General features: G+C 45.2%; 1 protein-coding gene across 5 annotated transcripts in view; it reads right to left on the bottom strand.

Moving 5' to 3' along the window:
• The window catches only part of LOC125725224 (NACHT, LRR and PYD domains-containing protein 12-like), a 37,593-nt gene extending 22,386 nt beyond the window's left edge, over window positions 1-15,207 (bottom strand). For 2 of the 5 annotated variants that reach the window (XM_049001973.1, XM_049001972.1), the window contains exons 1-5: window positions 15,103-15,127; window positions 14,378-14,442; window positions 14,222-14,292; window positions 9,166-9,267; window positions 8,523-8,636 (exon numbers count right to left, since the gene is read on the bottom strand). In XM_049001973.1, the coding sequence (XP_048857930.1) occupies window positions 8,523-8,636; window positions 9,166-9,267; window positions 14,222-14,292; window positions 14,378-14,442; window positions 15,103-15,112 (362 nt within the window). In that variant the 5' untranslated portion in view covers window positions 15,113-15,127. Of the gene's footprint in view, window positions 1-3,140; window positions 3,644-8,522; window positions 8,637-9,165; window positions 9,268-11,478; window positions 11,668-14,221; window positions 14,293-14,377; window positions 14,443-15,102 lie in introns of those variants that run through there. The other 3 variants (XM_049001974.1, XM_049001976.1, XM_049001977.1) reach the window with 3 other exon arrangements.
• Between the last annotated feature and the right edge of the window lie 352 nt (window positions 15,208-15,559).

Below are 15,559 nucleotides of genomic sequence, written 5' to 3' on the forward strand. Positions count from 1 at the left end.
GTTCTGCTCATAAATGTCTTGAGGGCACGTTCTACCGAAGTGATGATGAGGCATGCAAAGATGCTTGGAATAAGCTTGGTCAGCGATATGGTCAGCGATGCGGTCAGTGATACAGTCAGCGATATGGTCAGTGATACGGTCAGTGATATGGTCAGTGATACGGTCAGCCATACGGTCAGCCATACGGTCAGCCATACGGTCAGTGATACGGTCAGCCATACGGTCAACCATACGGTCAGCGTTACGGTCATCCATAAAGTCAGCCATACGGTCAGTCATACGGTCAACCATACGGTCAGCGTTATGGTGATCCATAAAGTCAGCGATACGGTCAGCCACACGGTCAGCCATATGGTCAGTGATACGGTCAGCCATACGGTCAGCGATACGGTCAGCCATATGGTCAACCATACGGTCAGCGTTATGGTGATCCATAAAGTCAGCGATACGGTCAGCCACACGGTCAGCCATACGGTCAGCCATACGGTCAGCCATACGGTCAGGAATACGGTAAGTGATATTGTCAGCGATACGGTCAGCCATACGGTCAGCCATACGGTCAGCGATACGGTCAGCCATACGGTCAGCCATACGGTGATACGGTCAACCATACGGTCAGCCATACGGTCAGCCATACGGTCAACCATACGGTCAGCCACACGGTCAGCCATACGGTCAGGAATACGGTCAGCCACACGGTAAGTGATACGGTCAGCGATACGGTCAGCGATACGGTCAGCCATACGGTCAGCCACACGGTCAGCCATACGGTCAGCCACACGGTCAGCCATACGGTCAGCCATACGGTAAGTGATACGGTCAGCGATACAGTCAGCCATACAGTCAGCCACACGGTCAGCCATACGGTCAGCCACACGGTCAGCCATACGGTCAGCCATACGGTAAGTGATACGGTCAGCGATACGGTCAGCCATACAGTCAGCGATACGGTCAGCCATACGGTCAGCCACACGGTCAGCCATACGGTCAGGAATACGGTAAGTGATACGGTCAGCCATACGGTCAGCGATACGGTCAGCCATACGGTCAGCGATAAGGTCAGCCATACGGTCAGCCACACGGTCAGCCATACGGTCAGGAATACGGTAAGTGATACGGTCAGCCATACGGTCAGCGATACGGTCAGCGATACGGTCAGCCATACGGTCAGCGATACGGTCAGCGATAAGGTCAGCCATACGGTCAGTGATACGGTCAGCCATACGGTCAACCATACGGTCAGCGTTACGGTCATCCATAAAGTCAGCCATACGGTCAGCCACACGGTCAGCCATACGGTCAGCGATACGGTCAGCGATAAGGTCAGCCATACGGTCAGCCATACGGTCAGCCACACGGTCAGCCATACGGTCAGGAATACGGTAAGTGATACGGTCAGCCATACGGTCAGCGATACGGTCAGCGATACGGTCAGCCATACGGTCAGCGATACGGTCAGCGATAAGGTCAGCCATACGGTCAGCCATACGGTCAGCCACACGGTCAGCCATACGGTCAGGAATACGGTAAGTGATACGGTCAGCCATATGGTCAGCGATATGGTCATTGATACGGTCAGCCATACGGTCAGCCATACGTTCAGCCATTCATCATCCAAAGGGCATTTCCGGAGAGGCTCTCAAAATGGCCACAAATACGGTCCAAAGATGCCGAAGGGCTACAGACATTTTCTGATTTTTAAATGCCTGTTTGCAAACTATGCCTCATGCAAAGGGCCTAGACATACTGAGTGACTGTGGGGAAAATCAAACATTAATTCAGAAGCTACCTGACTAGTTAGCATTGCGCTGGAATCGTCGGGTTACTGTAGCTCTCATGGAAGGTGGCGAATTCCCATCTTTCCAAGACTTTGCCAGATTCATATCAGTTGAGGCAGAAATTGCATGCAATCCTGTCACCTGCCTACATGCACTTCACTCAGTGGATTCACACCAGGATAAAATAATCACAAGGGAACCTAAAAGAAACAGGGCTAATGTTCTCAGCACTCAAGCCACTGTTGGCAGGGATAAAGAGACATCAACTAACGACAGAGTATGGGCTCCATGCATCTGATGCCAGTGTAACAAGCATCAACTCCACAGATGTCCTGATCTTATGAAAACGTCTCCTGAGAACCAAAGTTCATATGTAAAGGACAATAAGCTGAGCTATGCTTGTTTAAAACCAGGTCACTGTGCAAAGGAATGCCGTCGTCGCCATAGCTGTGAGGTATGCAGGAGAAGGCGCCCCACTAGTCTTCATGATTACAGCTATGAGAAGAATGGAAGTAGAGACCAACCGGTGCCTGATATAATCAGAGCTACAAGCAATGTTAGGAAACTACAGCTGCTATGTCACTTAATGCCACCAGTCAAGAACAGTCACATAGCACCTCCATGATTGTACCGGTGTGGGTATCCTGTGTCAAAGATCCAGCAAAGGAACAACTTGCATATGCTTTATTAGACACGAACAGTGACAGCACTTTCACTGACAAAGAGGTGAGCAATGAATTACAAATGGACACTTACCCAGTGCAGCTGAAACTCACCACCATGTTGGGAGAGAATATGGTGATGAAGAGTGAGAGAGTATCAGGACTCTGTGTAAGGGGTTACAATTCATCGGTGCACATTGCTCTCCCTCCTGCATACACCAAAGACTGCATACCTCTCAATCGTGATCACATTCTAACGCACGAAACTGCTAAACGCTGGACTCACCTTGCTGCAATAACTGATAAGATACCACCCCTCCTCAGCTGTGATGTTTGACTCTTAATTGGGTACAACTGTTCAGGATCGCTGGCGCCTAGACAGGTGATACTAGGTGGAGACAATGAACCATATGCTGTGCTGACAGACTTAGGATGGAGTGTCGTTGGCTGCCCAACATCTTAGCTTGATACAACCGCAGAATTCGCCTTAGTCACCGAGCTGCGGTACAGGAGCTGCGTCTAATAACACCAACAGATATACTTCAAGTCCTGGAGTTGGATTTCAAGGATGTCAGAGGAGAGTTTAAGGCAAACTCTCAAAAGGATCCAATTATCCTGGACAGGCTCAAGGAAGGTATAAAGAAAACCTACCAAGGACGTTATGAAATGCCACTTCCTTTTATACAACGGCCACATTTACCTGATAACAGGCAGCTTGCTGAAGTCAGGCTCAGACATTTAGGGCGTAAATTCTGCAAGGATGAGAAATATAAACAAGATTACACTGCAAACATGAAGGATATCATTGAGAGAGGTGATGATGAAGAGGTCCATGATTTTGGCACTCATGGTGAACGATGGTTCATTCCCCACCATGGTGTCTACCATCCAAAAAAGCCAGATAAGTTGTGTGTTGTGTTCGACTGCTCTGCAAAGGACAATGGTACCAGCCTAAACGAACATCTACTTCCAGGTTCAGACATGATTAATAATCTAACTGACGTTCTCATAAGGTTCCGGCAGCATCACATTGCTCTGACATGTGACACAGAGAAAATGTTTCATCAGTTCCATGTCAAGGAGAACGACCGCAACTATCTGCGCTTCCTGTGGTGGAAAGATGGAGACATGAGTCCACAGCCAAAAGAATACCGAATGAAGGAACATCTTTTTGGAGCAGTATCGTCTCCTGGTTGTGCAAACTATGGACTTAAACGTTTAGCTAATGAGAGCAGATACTCTCATCCATTAGGGTCCCAGTTTATTGATAAAAACTTCTACGTGGATGATGGAGTCACAAGCATGGAAACTGTGGAGAAGGCCATTCAGTTAGCACAGGAGGCAAGAGAGGTATGTGCAAAGGGTGGCCTTCGTCTTCACAAGTTTGTGTCAAACACCCATGCTGTTTAACAGAGCACACCCTCATCAGAGCGTGCTACAGGTGGTAAGGCAAAGGAAATCACTTTCAATGACAGCCCCCTGGAACGAGCGCTGGGGATTCAGTGGAAGACAGAAAGTGATTGCTTTAAGTTTAAGATCACTCTAAAGGAACCACCAATGACACGGCGGGAAGTACTGTCTACCATTGCTTCTATATTCGATCCTCTTGGGTTCCTTGTTCCATATTTCCTTAAAGGGAAAAGGATCCTCCAGGAAATGTGTCGCCAAGGTACTGGCTGAGACGACCCACTGCCAGAGGAGCTGGAGAGCTGGCAAAGGGACCTTGTCAAGTTAAAGACCATGAACATAGATAGATGCTACTTACCTCTCAATTTTGGAAGGGTTATGAGGAGAGGTTTACACCACTTCTCTGATGCAAGCACCTTAGGGTATGGTCAGTGCTCCTATCCGAGAGTCAAGAATGAGAAAGGAAAGGTCCATTGTGCTCTCATCATAGGAAAGTCCCATGTAGCTCCCACAAAGGTGACCACCATACCAAGACTAGAATTATCAGCGGCAGTAGTCTCAGTTACAGTCAGCAATATGCTTAGAGAAGAGCTTAGCTATTTGAATGTGGAGGAGTTCTTCTGGACTGACTCCAAAGTAGTTCCGGGCTACATAAATAATGATGCATGACTCTTTCACACGTTTGTAGCCAATAGGGTTCAGACATTTCGCCACAGTACAAATCCTCAACAATGGCTTTATGTCTCAACGGAAGAGAATCCAGCAGACACTGCCTCTAGAGGGAAAACCATAAATGAGTTGTTTTCCTCAAATTGGTTTGGTGGTTCTGTGTTCCTCTGGAAACAGGAAATACCGATAATAACAGATGTAGTATTGGAACCTCTAATAGGTGATCCAGAGGTGAGAAGAACTGGAACACTGCATACAGGGGTGTAGTGTTGCTGACCGCTTGTCCGAGTTCTCATCATGGTTGCAGGCTACTAAGGCCATTTCATGCCTTTTGCGAGGAGTTAAAGGAAAAACAAATGGCCCCGCTGATGTAAGTGCATTGGAAAGTGCAGGGCGTGTCATGGTCAAACACCTCCAAAAGCAGGTGTACAAACAAGAAATACAGTTACTGAAGAAGGGAGGTCGGCTGCCAGATCATCCCAAGGTGCAGCACCTACAGTAGATGCCTTTTTAGATGCAGATGGCAGAATCAGGGGGGGAGGAAGGCTCAGTCGATCATCCTTCTCCAACTTACTCAGACACCCAGTGATCTTATCAAAAAACCATCATCTGACTAAGCTGATAATTAGTCATTATCATGAAAGAGTAAAACATCAAGGCGAGGGCTTTACCATCAATGAAATCAGATCCAATGGCTATTGGACTCCTGGAATAAGCAGAGCAGTTGCATCTTTTATCCGGCAGTGTGTCACTTGCCAGAGACTCAGAAGACCTCCAGAAGGTCAAAGGATGAGTGACCTTCCAAAGGAAGGTGTAGAGCCCTCCCCACCTTTCTCATAGTGTGGCATGGACTGTTTGGTCCCTTTACCACTAGAGAGGGAAGAAAGCAGCATAAAAGATATGGTTTGCTTTTCACTTGCTTCTGCTCACGAGCGATCATAGTGAAATGTTAGAGGATGTGTCCACTGGTGCCTTTATAAATGGTCTGAGATATTTCATTGCAATTCGTGGTGCTGTTAGACAAATCCAATGTGATCAAGGCACCAACTTTGTGGGGGCAAAGAACGAATTGAACAAAGCTTTACAAGAACTTGACACTCCCAGACTCACCACCTTTCTATATGAAAACCATTGTGATTTTGTTTTCAACGCACCTCACTCCTGTCACGCCGGAGGTGTGTGGGAGTGCCAGATAAGGACCATAAGGAGTGTGTTGAACTCCACATTATCATTGGCCTCTTGCAGACTCAACGGTACTTCTCTGTGAACTTTGTTTTATGAAGTTATGGCTATACTCAACAGTCGCCCACTTACTGTGGACAACCTGTACAACCCTGATAGTATGGAACCACTCACAGCCAATCATCTACTTACAATGAAGTCCAACATGGCTTTACCTCCACCAGGGAAGTGTGTTAGGGAGGACCTTTATGGACAAAGGAGATGGCGCAGAGTACAGTATCTGGCGGAACAATTTTGGAGTCACTGGAAAGGGAGTATCTCCACATTATTATTGCAAGACAGCGTTGGCACACACCGAAGAGAAATGTACAAGCGGGAGATACAGTGATGCTTGTGGATGACTGGATACCCAGATGTGAATGGAAACTGGGACGGATTTTAGAGACTGTCACTGATGAAGATGGACTGGTAAGAAAGGGTAAAATATGTATAGGAGATAGGAGACTTAGCGAGAAAGGGGAATGCCTTGGTAAGCTGTCAGTGCTAGAACGTCCAGTGCAGAGGTTAGTCTTGTTATTAGAAGCTACTTAAGTACATTTCACTGATGTTTATGCTTTATTTTCCAAATGATACAGATTTGAAAATTATTTGTGTTTGTGGGTATTGCTTGGAACACACGTAATTTTGGTGGGAGTGTAAATAACCCCAAGGTTTGACATGAGACTAATTAATGTTACAAAACATATTGAGTTGCGTATTGCATATTTTTAATATACGTTTGTATTCTGTATTCATTTGTATACATTCATTTATACTTATGTAGTTTTATTTAGTGGGACCCTTTTTTTGAGGGACTTCCGTTTTTTTCGGTTACCAGAACATCGTTAAGCTAAGCTAAGCGAAGAACGTGTTTGTGTTTTGCTTTATGATATTTTGTAAATGGTTTAAGCCCCCACCCACCCCCCCCCCCCCCCCCCCCGGTAAAGGCACAAGCTGTTACGTTGGCTACGTTTTTTTTGGTAATTAATTTATTTTAAATAAATCGTGAACCATCAGTCAAGTCTTTCGGCCGTCAATCCGAGGGGAATGCTACAGAGGAGTATGATGAATTCAAAGATTTAGTATCTACTAAAGGAAACACATCAAAAGCGACCCAAACCAGAAAAGACGGCTGGCAAATAGTGTCCGACAAATTAAATGTGTAAGTAGTTTTTAGTTATTGTATTTATCACTTGAATGTAGTATTACGTCTCCAGTGCTTCATCATTCTTTTATTGTCATAATTACAGATAAAATACAAGCACAATCATGCAGGATATGAGAACAAGTTAAAGTGAAGTACAAACACAACATTTCATTCATATATATATATATGTTTGTATGTATGAGTTTGTGCGTGTATGTATGTGTTTGTTGATTTTATGTATATGAAAGGCGAGGCCATGACTGAACCCATTTCCATGCACAGACACTATTAAGTCTGTGATCTAATCCTAGTTTATGCAGAACAAACCTGCTCTGAGCAGGTTTGAGGATTTGGATGTGCTGCTATGACAACACATCCAGCAAGAGTTTCGAAAAACCATGCCAAGTACCCCAGGCGGCCAGCGTGTACCAAGTGCCCCAGGCGGCTGGCGTCTGCCAAGTGCCCTATGGCCGGACTAAAGACCCAGAAAGACATGCCTGCTAGTGGGCTGTAACACTGTTACCTCTCAGGGCTCTTTCTGTTACACCCCACAGGGGGGCGCATTTCATGGCTTGCACTATAAATGTTTTTCAACACACAGCCACTAATGTCCTGAGGCCCCAGGGCACTGGCCCCACTGGCCCGGTCCATAACCCAGCCGAGGCTCCAGGGGGCGCTATCTTGGGGCACCTTCAGCCACCGGCTCATTCCCCGACCGTGAGCTAAGAAGCGCTACTGGGGATCTTTCCTGTCTGCTGCCGTTAGACACCACAATGCCTGCTGTCGATGTGCAGCCCCCACAGCCAGCCTTAATGTCTACCGTATACTGTATGGCATTTTCAGGATTTTTTCTTTATGTACTGTGTACTTTTTAAACTTGTTATCCTACAGAAATTTCATTTACTTCTAAAAATGTTTACTTATATTTGTACTGAATCAGCAAAATTTAATTGTCACCTTTGGCCAGGGGCGCCGCTAAGGGGGGGAAAGTTGGGACAATTCTAAGGGCCCACGCCCTTTAGGGGCCCCCAGAGATCTGAATGGGTGTGGTAGGGGGGCCCAACCTCATATTTTGTCATAGGGCCCAAAATTGCTAGCGGCGTCCCTGCCTTTGGCAAACAAACCAATAGTCTTTCTCTTTTTTGTCTGATGATACTGGTTCATTATTAAGCCACATAGTTCCATTAAACATGTTAAACTGAAGCCTTCGTCTGAGCATAATCTAATGGATTCATGAGAGTGAAATGATTTAATAAAACAGAAGCATCCGTCTCACGAGACGACAATCTGTTGTTGAGTCATTCCTTAATGGACATGCGGGGGGGAAACAGGCAAACCAGTTTTTTCCAGCTCTGTGCTGAGGACTGAAATTTAAAATCCACTTTGCAATTAAATGACTTCCAATTCCAGCTCACAAAAAGTCAGGTTTTACAGTAATCCTCATCCATGTACCTCAGATGTTATTTATATAGAATACAGACAAAACTTTTAAATTCTCAAGGTGATGGAATCTGTTAAAGGTAAAAATTGGTGCATTAATTATAAATATGTTATTTCCTCATAGCTTGTATGTGTCTCTGTGCCATTTGACTGAGAGTCTGAATGTCATTAACAGTGTTTGTTTAAATGCACATTTACCTTTGATCTGTATGAAAAGGTCCCTCTCTGAAGGCATGTGGATGCTCCATTGACGCGTCACTCTTCAGGGAAACACAGCTGGGTACAGGGGAGTCTGCTCTCTTCATCAGGACACTGTGGGCAGCGAGAGGAAACAAACCCTCATGGTATAAATATAATTCATACAATGGGGACGGCATCACACTGCTGTTTATCTTTCTGCTCTGCCTTCATGTACTTTGATATGCTGTGAAGCTCTTGATGTAAACAGACTTATTTACAGTCAGCTGTTAAGGAAATTGTCTCATCTAAAATTTAGATATTATATGAAACTTTTAGTATGACCGTTAAAAACCTCCATAACTAGACTTGACTGATGTTCCTTTTTACCTGTTTATATATGTTTTTGTTTGTTTGTTTAGTTTTGTTATGTGGCCATTTTGTACAGGAGGGATGGTCTGTTGCTCGCCTCTAGTATAAATGAACTGGCTGATTGTGGAAGAAGACGGTGAAGACAGAAGATGGCGAGGTCTTTTTATTAAGCTACACATATTAAAGTGCTGCCCACTGACCAGCCCCAGCTAGGAGCCCAGTTTACTTTTATGTTATGGCCTGACTATAGACCCAGAGAGACATGCATGCTAGTGGGCTGTAACACTGTTACCTCTCAGGGCTCTTTCCGTTACACCCCACAGGGGGGCGCATTTCAGAAGCAGATCCATCCATTTTTATGCTGATCCAGACCAGATGATTCCTGCTGGGGCCTCTGTGAACATGAAGGGTAAGTAGATATATAGATAAATACACAATATCGAGTACTCAGCATTTTTACATCAAACTGATGAATTGTGTCTCCATTCTGTTATGTTCTATGTGTAGAATTACACATAGTAAAGAGGTTTAATGCAAACTTTCAATGCCACATTTTTTATAAATAATTATATGTATCAACATCCTCTCCTGGAGCCGACACCTTATCGTGGTGGAGGGGTTTGCGTGTTCCAGTGATCCCAGGAGCTAAGCTGCCCGGGGCTTTATGCCCCTGGTAGGGTCACCCAAGGCAAACAGGTCCTGGGTGAGGAACCAGACGAACTGCGGCTCATTAGACCCCTTATGATGAGGAAAAACATAGATTCACGTTTTCCCTCGCCCGGATGTGGGTCACCGGGCCCTCCCTTCCCCCCCCACAGCCAGGCCTGCACCCATGGGCGGAGATGTTGGCTCTAGGGAGATGGAATATCACCTCTCTGGTGGAGAAGAAGCCTGAGCTGGTGTGTGAGATTGTGAGGTTCTGACTAGACTTTTATGGATGGAATTTCTAGGCACAGCCAGGGTACTGAGGGTTTGGTGACCTCAGGATTGGGTCTCTGCTTTTTGCAGATGATGTGGTTCAGTTGGCTTCACTGGACTGTGACCTTCGGTTCTCACTGGAGCAGTTCGCAGCCAAGTGTGAAGCGGCTGGGATGAGGATCAGTACCTCTAAATCCGAGACCATGGTCCTCAGCCGGAAAAGGGTGGAGTGCTCTCTGGGTCGGGGATGAGGTACTTGTGGAGGAGATTAAGTATCTCGGGGGCTTGTTCATGAGTGTGGGAAGGATGGAGCGGAAGATCAACAGGCAGATCAGTGCAGCGTTAGCAGTGATGCGGGCACTGCATCGGTCCGTCATGATGAAGAAGGAGTTGAACCAAAAGGCAAAGCTCTCAATTTACCAGTCAATTTACTTTCCTACCCTCACCTGTGGTCATGAGCTATGGGTAGTGACTGAAAGAACGAGATCGCGAATACAAGTGGCTGAAATGGGTTTCCTCTGTAGGATGGCTGGGCTCTCCCTTGGAGATAGGGTGAGGAGCTCGGTCATTCGGGAGGGACTCAGAGTAGAGCTGCTGCTCCTCCGCAGGGTGGCTGGGCTCTCCCTTGGAGACAGGGTGAGGAGCTCAGTCATTCGGGAGGGACTCAGAGTAGAGCTGCTGCTTCTCTGCAGGGTGGCTGGGCTCTCCCTTAGAGACAGGGTGAGGAGCTCAGTCATTCGCGGGGGACTCAGAGTAGAGCCGCTGCTCCTCCGCATTGAGAGATGACTGCAGTGGGTGCATGTATACAGCAGTGATATTCCAGCAGACCTGGGGAGGGCAGATGTACTTAAACAAAGTACATCTACACAGTACAGTACAAAAACCACGACCTCCATCACACCTATCACCCCCCCTACCCTCCCCCCTGGAACTCAGAATACACAAAGCAGATGTGAGCCGGCTGTTCCAGAAACAGAAATCCAAGAAGCCCCCAGACCAGACGGTGTCTCCCCCTCCTGCTTCAAACCCTGTGCTGATCAGCTGGCTCCCATCTTCACCCGCATCTTCAATAGATCCCTGGAGCTGTGTGAAGTTCCCTCCTGCTTCAAACGCTCCACCATTATCCCGTCCCCAAGAAACCCACCATCACAGGACTGAATGACTACAGACCTGTCGCCTTGACGTCTGTGGTCATGAAATCCTTTGAACGCCTGGTTTTAGCCCATCTGAAGGACATTACAGGACACCAGCTGGACCCCCTGCAGTTTGCCTACCGGGCAAACAGGTCGGTGGATGATGCAGTGAATATGGGGCTGCATTATATCCTGCAACATCCCGACCGTCCAGGAACTTATGCCAGGATCCTGTTTGTGGACTTTAGTTCGGCTTTCGACACCATTGTGCCTAATCTCCTCTGCTCCAAACTCTCCCAGCTCAACGTTTCATCAGCTACCTGCCAGTGGATCACCAGCTTCCTGACAGACAGGAAGCAGCAAGTAAGGCTGGGGGGGTCACTTCTGAAACACGGTCCCTCAGTATTGGTGCCCCTGAAGGATGTGTCCTCTCCCCACTGCGCTTCTCCCTCTACACCAATGACTGCACCTCCAGGAACTAAGCTGTAAAACTCCTGGAGTTTGCAGACGCCACCATCATTGGACTCATTCAGGATGGTGATGAGTCTGCATACCGGCAGGAAGTGGAGCGGCTGGTACTCTGGTGCAGTCAGCACAACCTGGAGCTGAACACGCACAAGACTGTAGAGATGACAGTGGACTTCAGGAGACGTCTGTCATCACTGCTCCCCCTCAGCATATCAGACAGCCCGCTGTCTACTGTGGAGTTCTTCAAGTTCCTGGGTACCACCATCTCCCAGGACCTGAAGTGGGAGACCAACATCTCGTCCATCCTCAAAAAGGCCCAGCAGAGGATGTACTTCCTGAGACAACTGAGGAAGTACAGTCTTCCACAGGAGCTGCTGATCCAGTTCTACACTGCAGTCACTGAGTCTGTCCTCTGCTCCTCCATCACAGTCTGGTATGGAGCAGCCACCAAACAGGACAGGAAGAGACTGCAGCGGACCGTAGGGACAGCAGAAAGATCATCGGTGCCCCCCTGCCCTCCATCACAGTCTGGTATGGAGCAGCCACCAAACAGGACAGGAAGAGACTGCAGCGGACCGTACAGACAGCAGAAAGATCATCGGTGCCCCCTGCCCTCCATCACAGTCTGGTATGGAGCAGCCACCAAACAGGACAGGAAGAGACTGCAGCGGACCGTACGGACAGCAGAAAAGATCATCGGTGCCCCCCTGCCCTCCATCACAGTCTGGTATGGAGCAGCCACCAAACAGGACAGGAAGAGACTGCAGCGGACCGTACGGACAGCAGAAAAGATCATAGGCGCCCCCCTGCCCTCCATCCAGGACCTGTCTCTCTCTCAAGATCCAGGAAAATGGCAGGAAAATCATCACAGATCCCGGACACCCTGGACACAGACTTTCTGAGCTGCTGCCCTCTGGCAGACGATATAGAAGCCTGCAGACCAGGACACCCGACACAGGAACAGCTTCTCTCCCCTCGCCATCTCCCTCCTAAACACCTGATCTGTCACACTGCTAAACACCTACAGCACTGCAACTGCACTGTATGTACAGTCTGTGGGATATATTTCTGCAACATTTGTATTTTCTGTATATAAGATTTACATTGCTTACTATATCGTATTGTTCATTTACACACTTTATGTGTATATGTGTGTATGTGTATATATATATATATATATATATATATATATATATATATATATATATATATCCAAAAATATATTTACATTTATAAATAGTATAAACATATTATACGTACAAATAATATTTTTATACATTTTAATATTTTCCTCTATATTTATAAATATAAATCCATGTTACATATTCATATTGTAGATTGTTGTTGTTTTTACACTGTTGTGCTTGAGACCATCGACCGGAATCTAATTCCTTCTGATTCTGATTCTGGCAAAGGCTGAATTCCAAGGACCTAAAAGTATGACAAGTTCGGAGATAGAATTCAATGCTTTATTTCCAGTAGGTTGTGTCTGTTTGTAACATTACAAAGTGTTTTTATAAAAATTTGATCATAATTTGAAAACCATATCAAACACTGTACACCAGGGGTCTCCATCTCCGGTCCTGCAGAGCTACTGTCCAGTAAGTTTTTCTATCCTACCTGGATAGTTACCTGAGAACAGGTGTGACTCATCAGAAGCCAAGAAGTCACGTGAGCTCGTACAGAACGACCGCTTAGAGTCTTGCTCAGCTCCCAACTATTTGATTTCTCCACCATTTGACCTCCAAATCGCTATTACAAGAGTTCCGAATATACTTTAACCATGTCGAAGTCACAAAGATTTTTCCATTTTTTCCTCAGCTCGTTCTCACACTGACAAGAAAAAAATAAAATAAATCGGCTCGACAAGTAGCCGCTAGTCAGGAAGACGAAGACTTCGTGGGCGGTGCCGATTCTGTGCTGGACCGGATTTTGGCTCGTATCGATGGTACTGAAAAATCCCTAGACACCTTGGACGATATAAAATTGTAATCGTAGTTATTGTGCACATGATATTTTGGATTATTTCAATTAAGTGTATGTCACTGATTTATGTTATATATGATTATTATGCTTTACAGTAATTTTATTTAATGTTAATATTTATTTATTTACAATGTTGTGTTGAATGATTAGATTTAATTATTATCTTATCTTATTTATTCTCAGTTACAGTACTGTATTATTTCATGTATTACATTATCGTTCAGTATGTTCCCTTAGTTAATTTTAATATTAGTTCCTACTTGCCCTGGTACACGGGAGACAGTTTAGAGTGTAGCGCGGAGTGGAGAGGGAGAGTGGAGCGCGGCTGGAAGGTTGTAAGTACTGTATTGCCGAGTGGTGATTGTTAAAGAAGAATTGTAATCAGGAACTGTAGCCCGGTCATTACCCACAGCCCACAGAAGAGACTGGCACACGCTACCCAGTGTCGAGAAATAAGGGTTACAAAATCATCAATCTCCTCCATTGAGAGATCTCTTTCTAGCTTATTACTGTTAATGATTTGTTGTGATTGTTTGGCTCCACTACTCACGGTTTGGCGGAGTGGCCCCAACCCCCCCCCCACAGTAGACATACTGTGACATAGACATACCTGTCATGGGGTGATTGATGTATGGATTGATTCTGATCGTGTATGGATTAATCACACCGAGATTCATTTACGTCGTCCACGATTCACCTATAATATTATTGTGCCATGGTTGAACTGCACAAACATGTTTTTCATTGATCACTTATAAAACTTGTTTTTCAAGAATAACTTCTCACAGAAAGAGTTAGAACACCTGTCCTGTCTTGTATTTCTCTGGGGAAAGGGACGCTTACCTTGCTTCTCCCAGGGGAAAAGGAGAAACGTTGCTCAAAATGCTTCGTTGCCACAAGCGCAAACCCGCCGTCTGTGTAAAAGTGAAGTTTGTGTCTCTAAAATCACACCGTGTGTTTATTTTCCGGTAAAATGTGTCACCCCCCCTCCGCATTTACCCCGGTTGGTGTCCGCGATGTGTGATTTATTCCTGCTCGATGGCTCTGCTGCGCCCTTTTCGGGACTGATAATAAAGAGCTCACACTTATACACACACACAACACAATTAACCCTGTGTGCATGTGTGTGTGTGTGTGTGTGTGTGTGTATATATATATATATATATATATATATATATATATATATATATATATATATATACATACCCCACCTTCTGTAATTCAGCTGCACTGTGGGTTGCGTTTGGCTTATTCTTTGCCGATTATTAAATTCAGACTTGCTTACTATTTGCATTAAACAGTTTAAATACGACTGCAAAGTATGACTACAATTAATTAGCACATTTCAGATTGGAGAGCACAGAACAGATCCGTGGTAAAACCTTTGATTTAATAAAATGATAAGCATTGAGTTTAACCCGGATGTTTCGGCACACTGGCATTAATCCCCAACACTTAATAAAAGAAAAACTTAATATAGCTTCAAAATATTACAGCCTACGTCCCGGTCCATAATTACGCAGCACAGCATATTAGGCGAACTCATGGCTGAGCGTAAGTAATTAAATATAATTGATGTTAATTTGAAAACTCTGCTGATACACGTACCTACTGTGCTGTACGGACGTATATTTAATGTTTAATTATATTGAAAATTTTAAATTCCGCTGTATATGTAGGCTGTGTTAAACATATCAATTGTATTATTATTAATTTAATCTTACCTTGAAACATAGAATATCTTTACATTATTCCAGAATCTTGATAAAATGGCGACTCTGCCTTTAAAATCCCGACACTTAATTTCACTTTCGTTTACAGGCAGGAAATGATCAGCTCCGTTTCATGCAAAAAAATGGACATCGTAGGGTTTTGGGGGGATATTATCTATGTGACTTAATAATTAGTAACAATATCCGTAATTCGGTTATAACACACATTCAGGATGATCGTGCGTGTAAAAAGCGGTACTGCAGTAACACTTAAATCATTAACAGTGGCGATTTGAGAAATTTAGAAATGGGGGGATCCAAGCTATTTGGGGGGGGGGGGGGGGTCAAAGACAAAACTGTGTAATTTTATAATTTCATCAAAATATATTAACTGGTGTAGCGAAGTAAAGGTCAAACTAAACACTTGAATCACACTTTTAAAAAAATTTCCAATATTCAACAAGTACAG

Source organism: Brienomyrus brachyistius, unplaced genomic scaffold, assembly GCF_023856365.1.
Source record: "Brienomyrus brachyistius isolate T26 unplaced genomic scaffold, BBRACH_0.4 scaffold63, whole genome shotgun sequence".
Lineage (NCBI taxonomy): Eukaryota > Metazoa > Chordata > Actinopteri > Osteoglossiformes > Mormyridae > Brienomyrus > Brienomyrus brachyistius.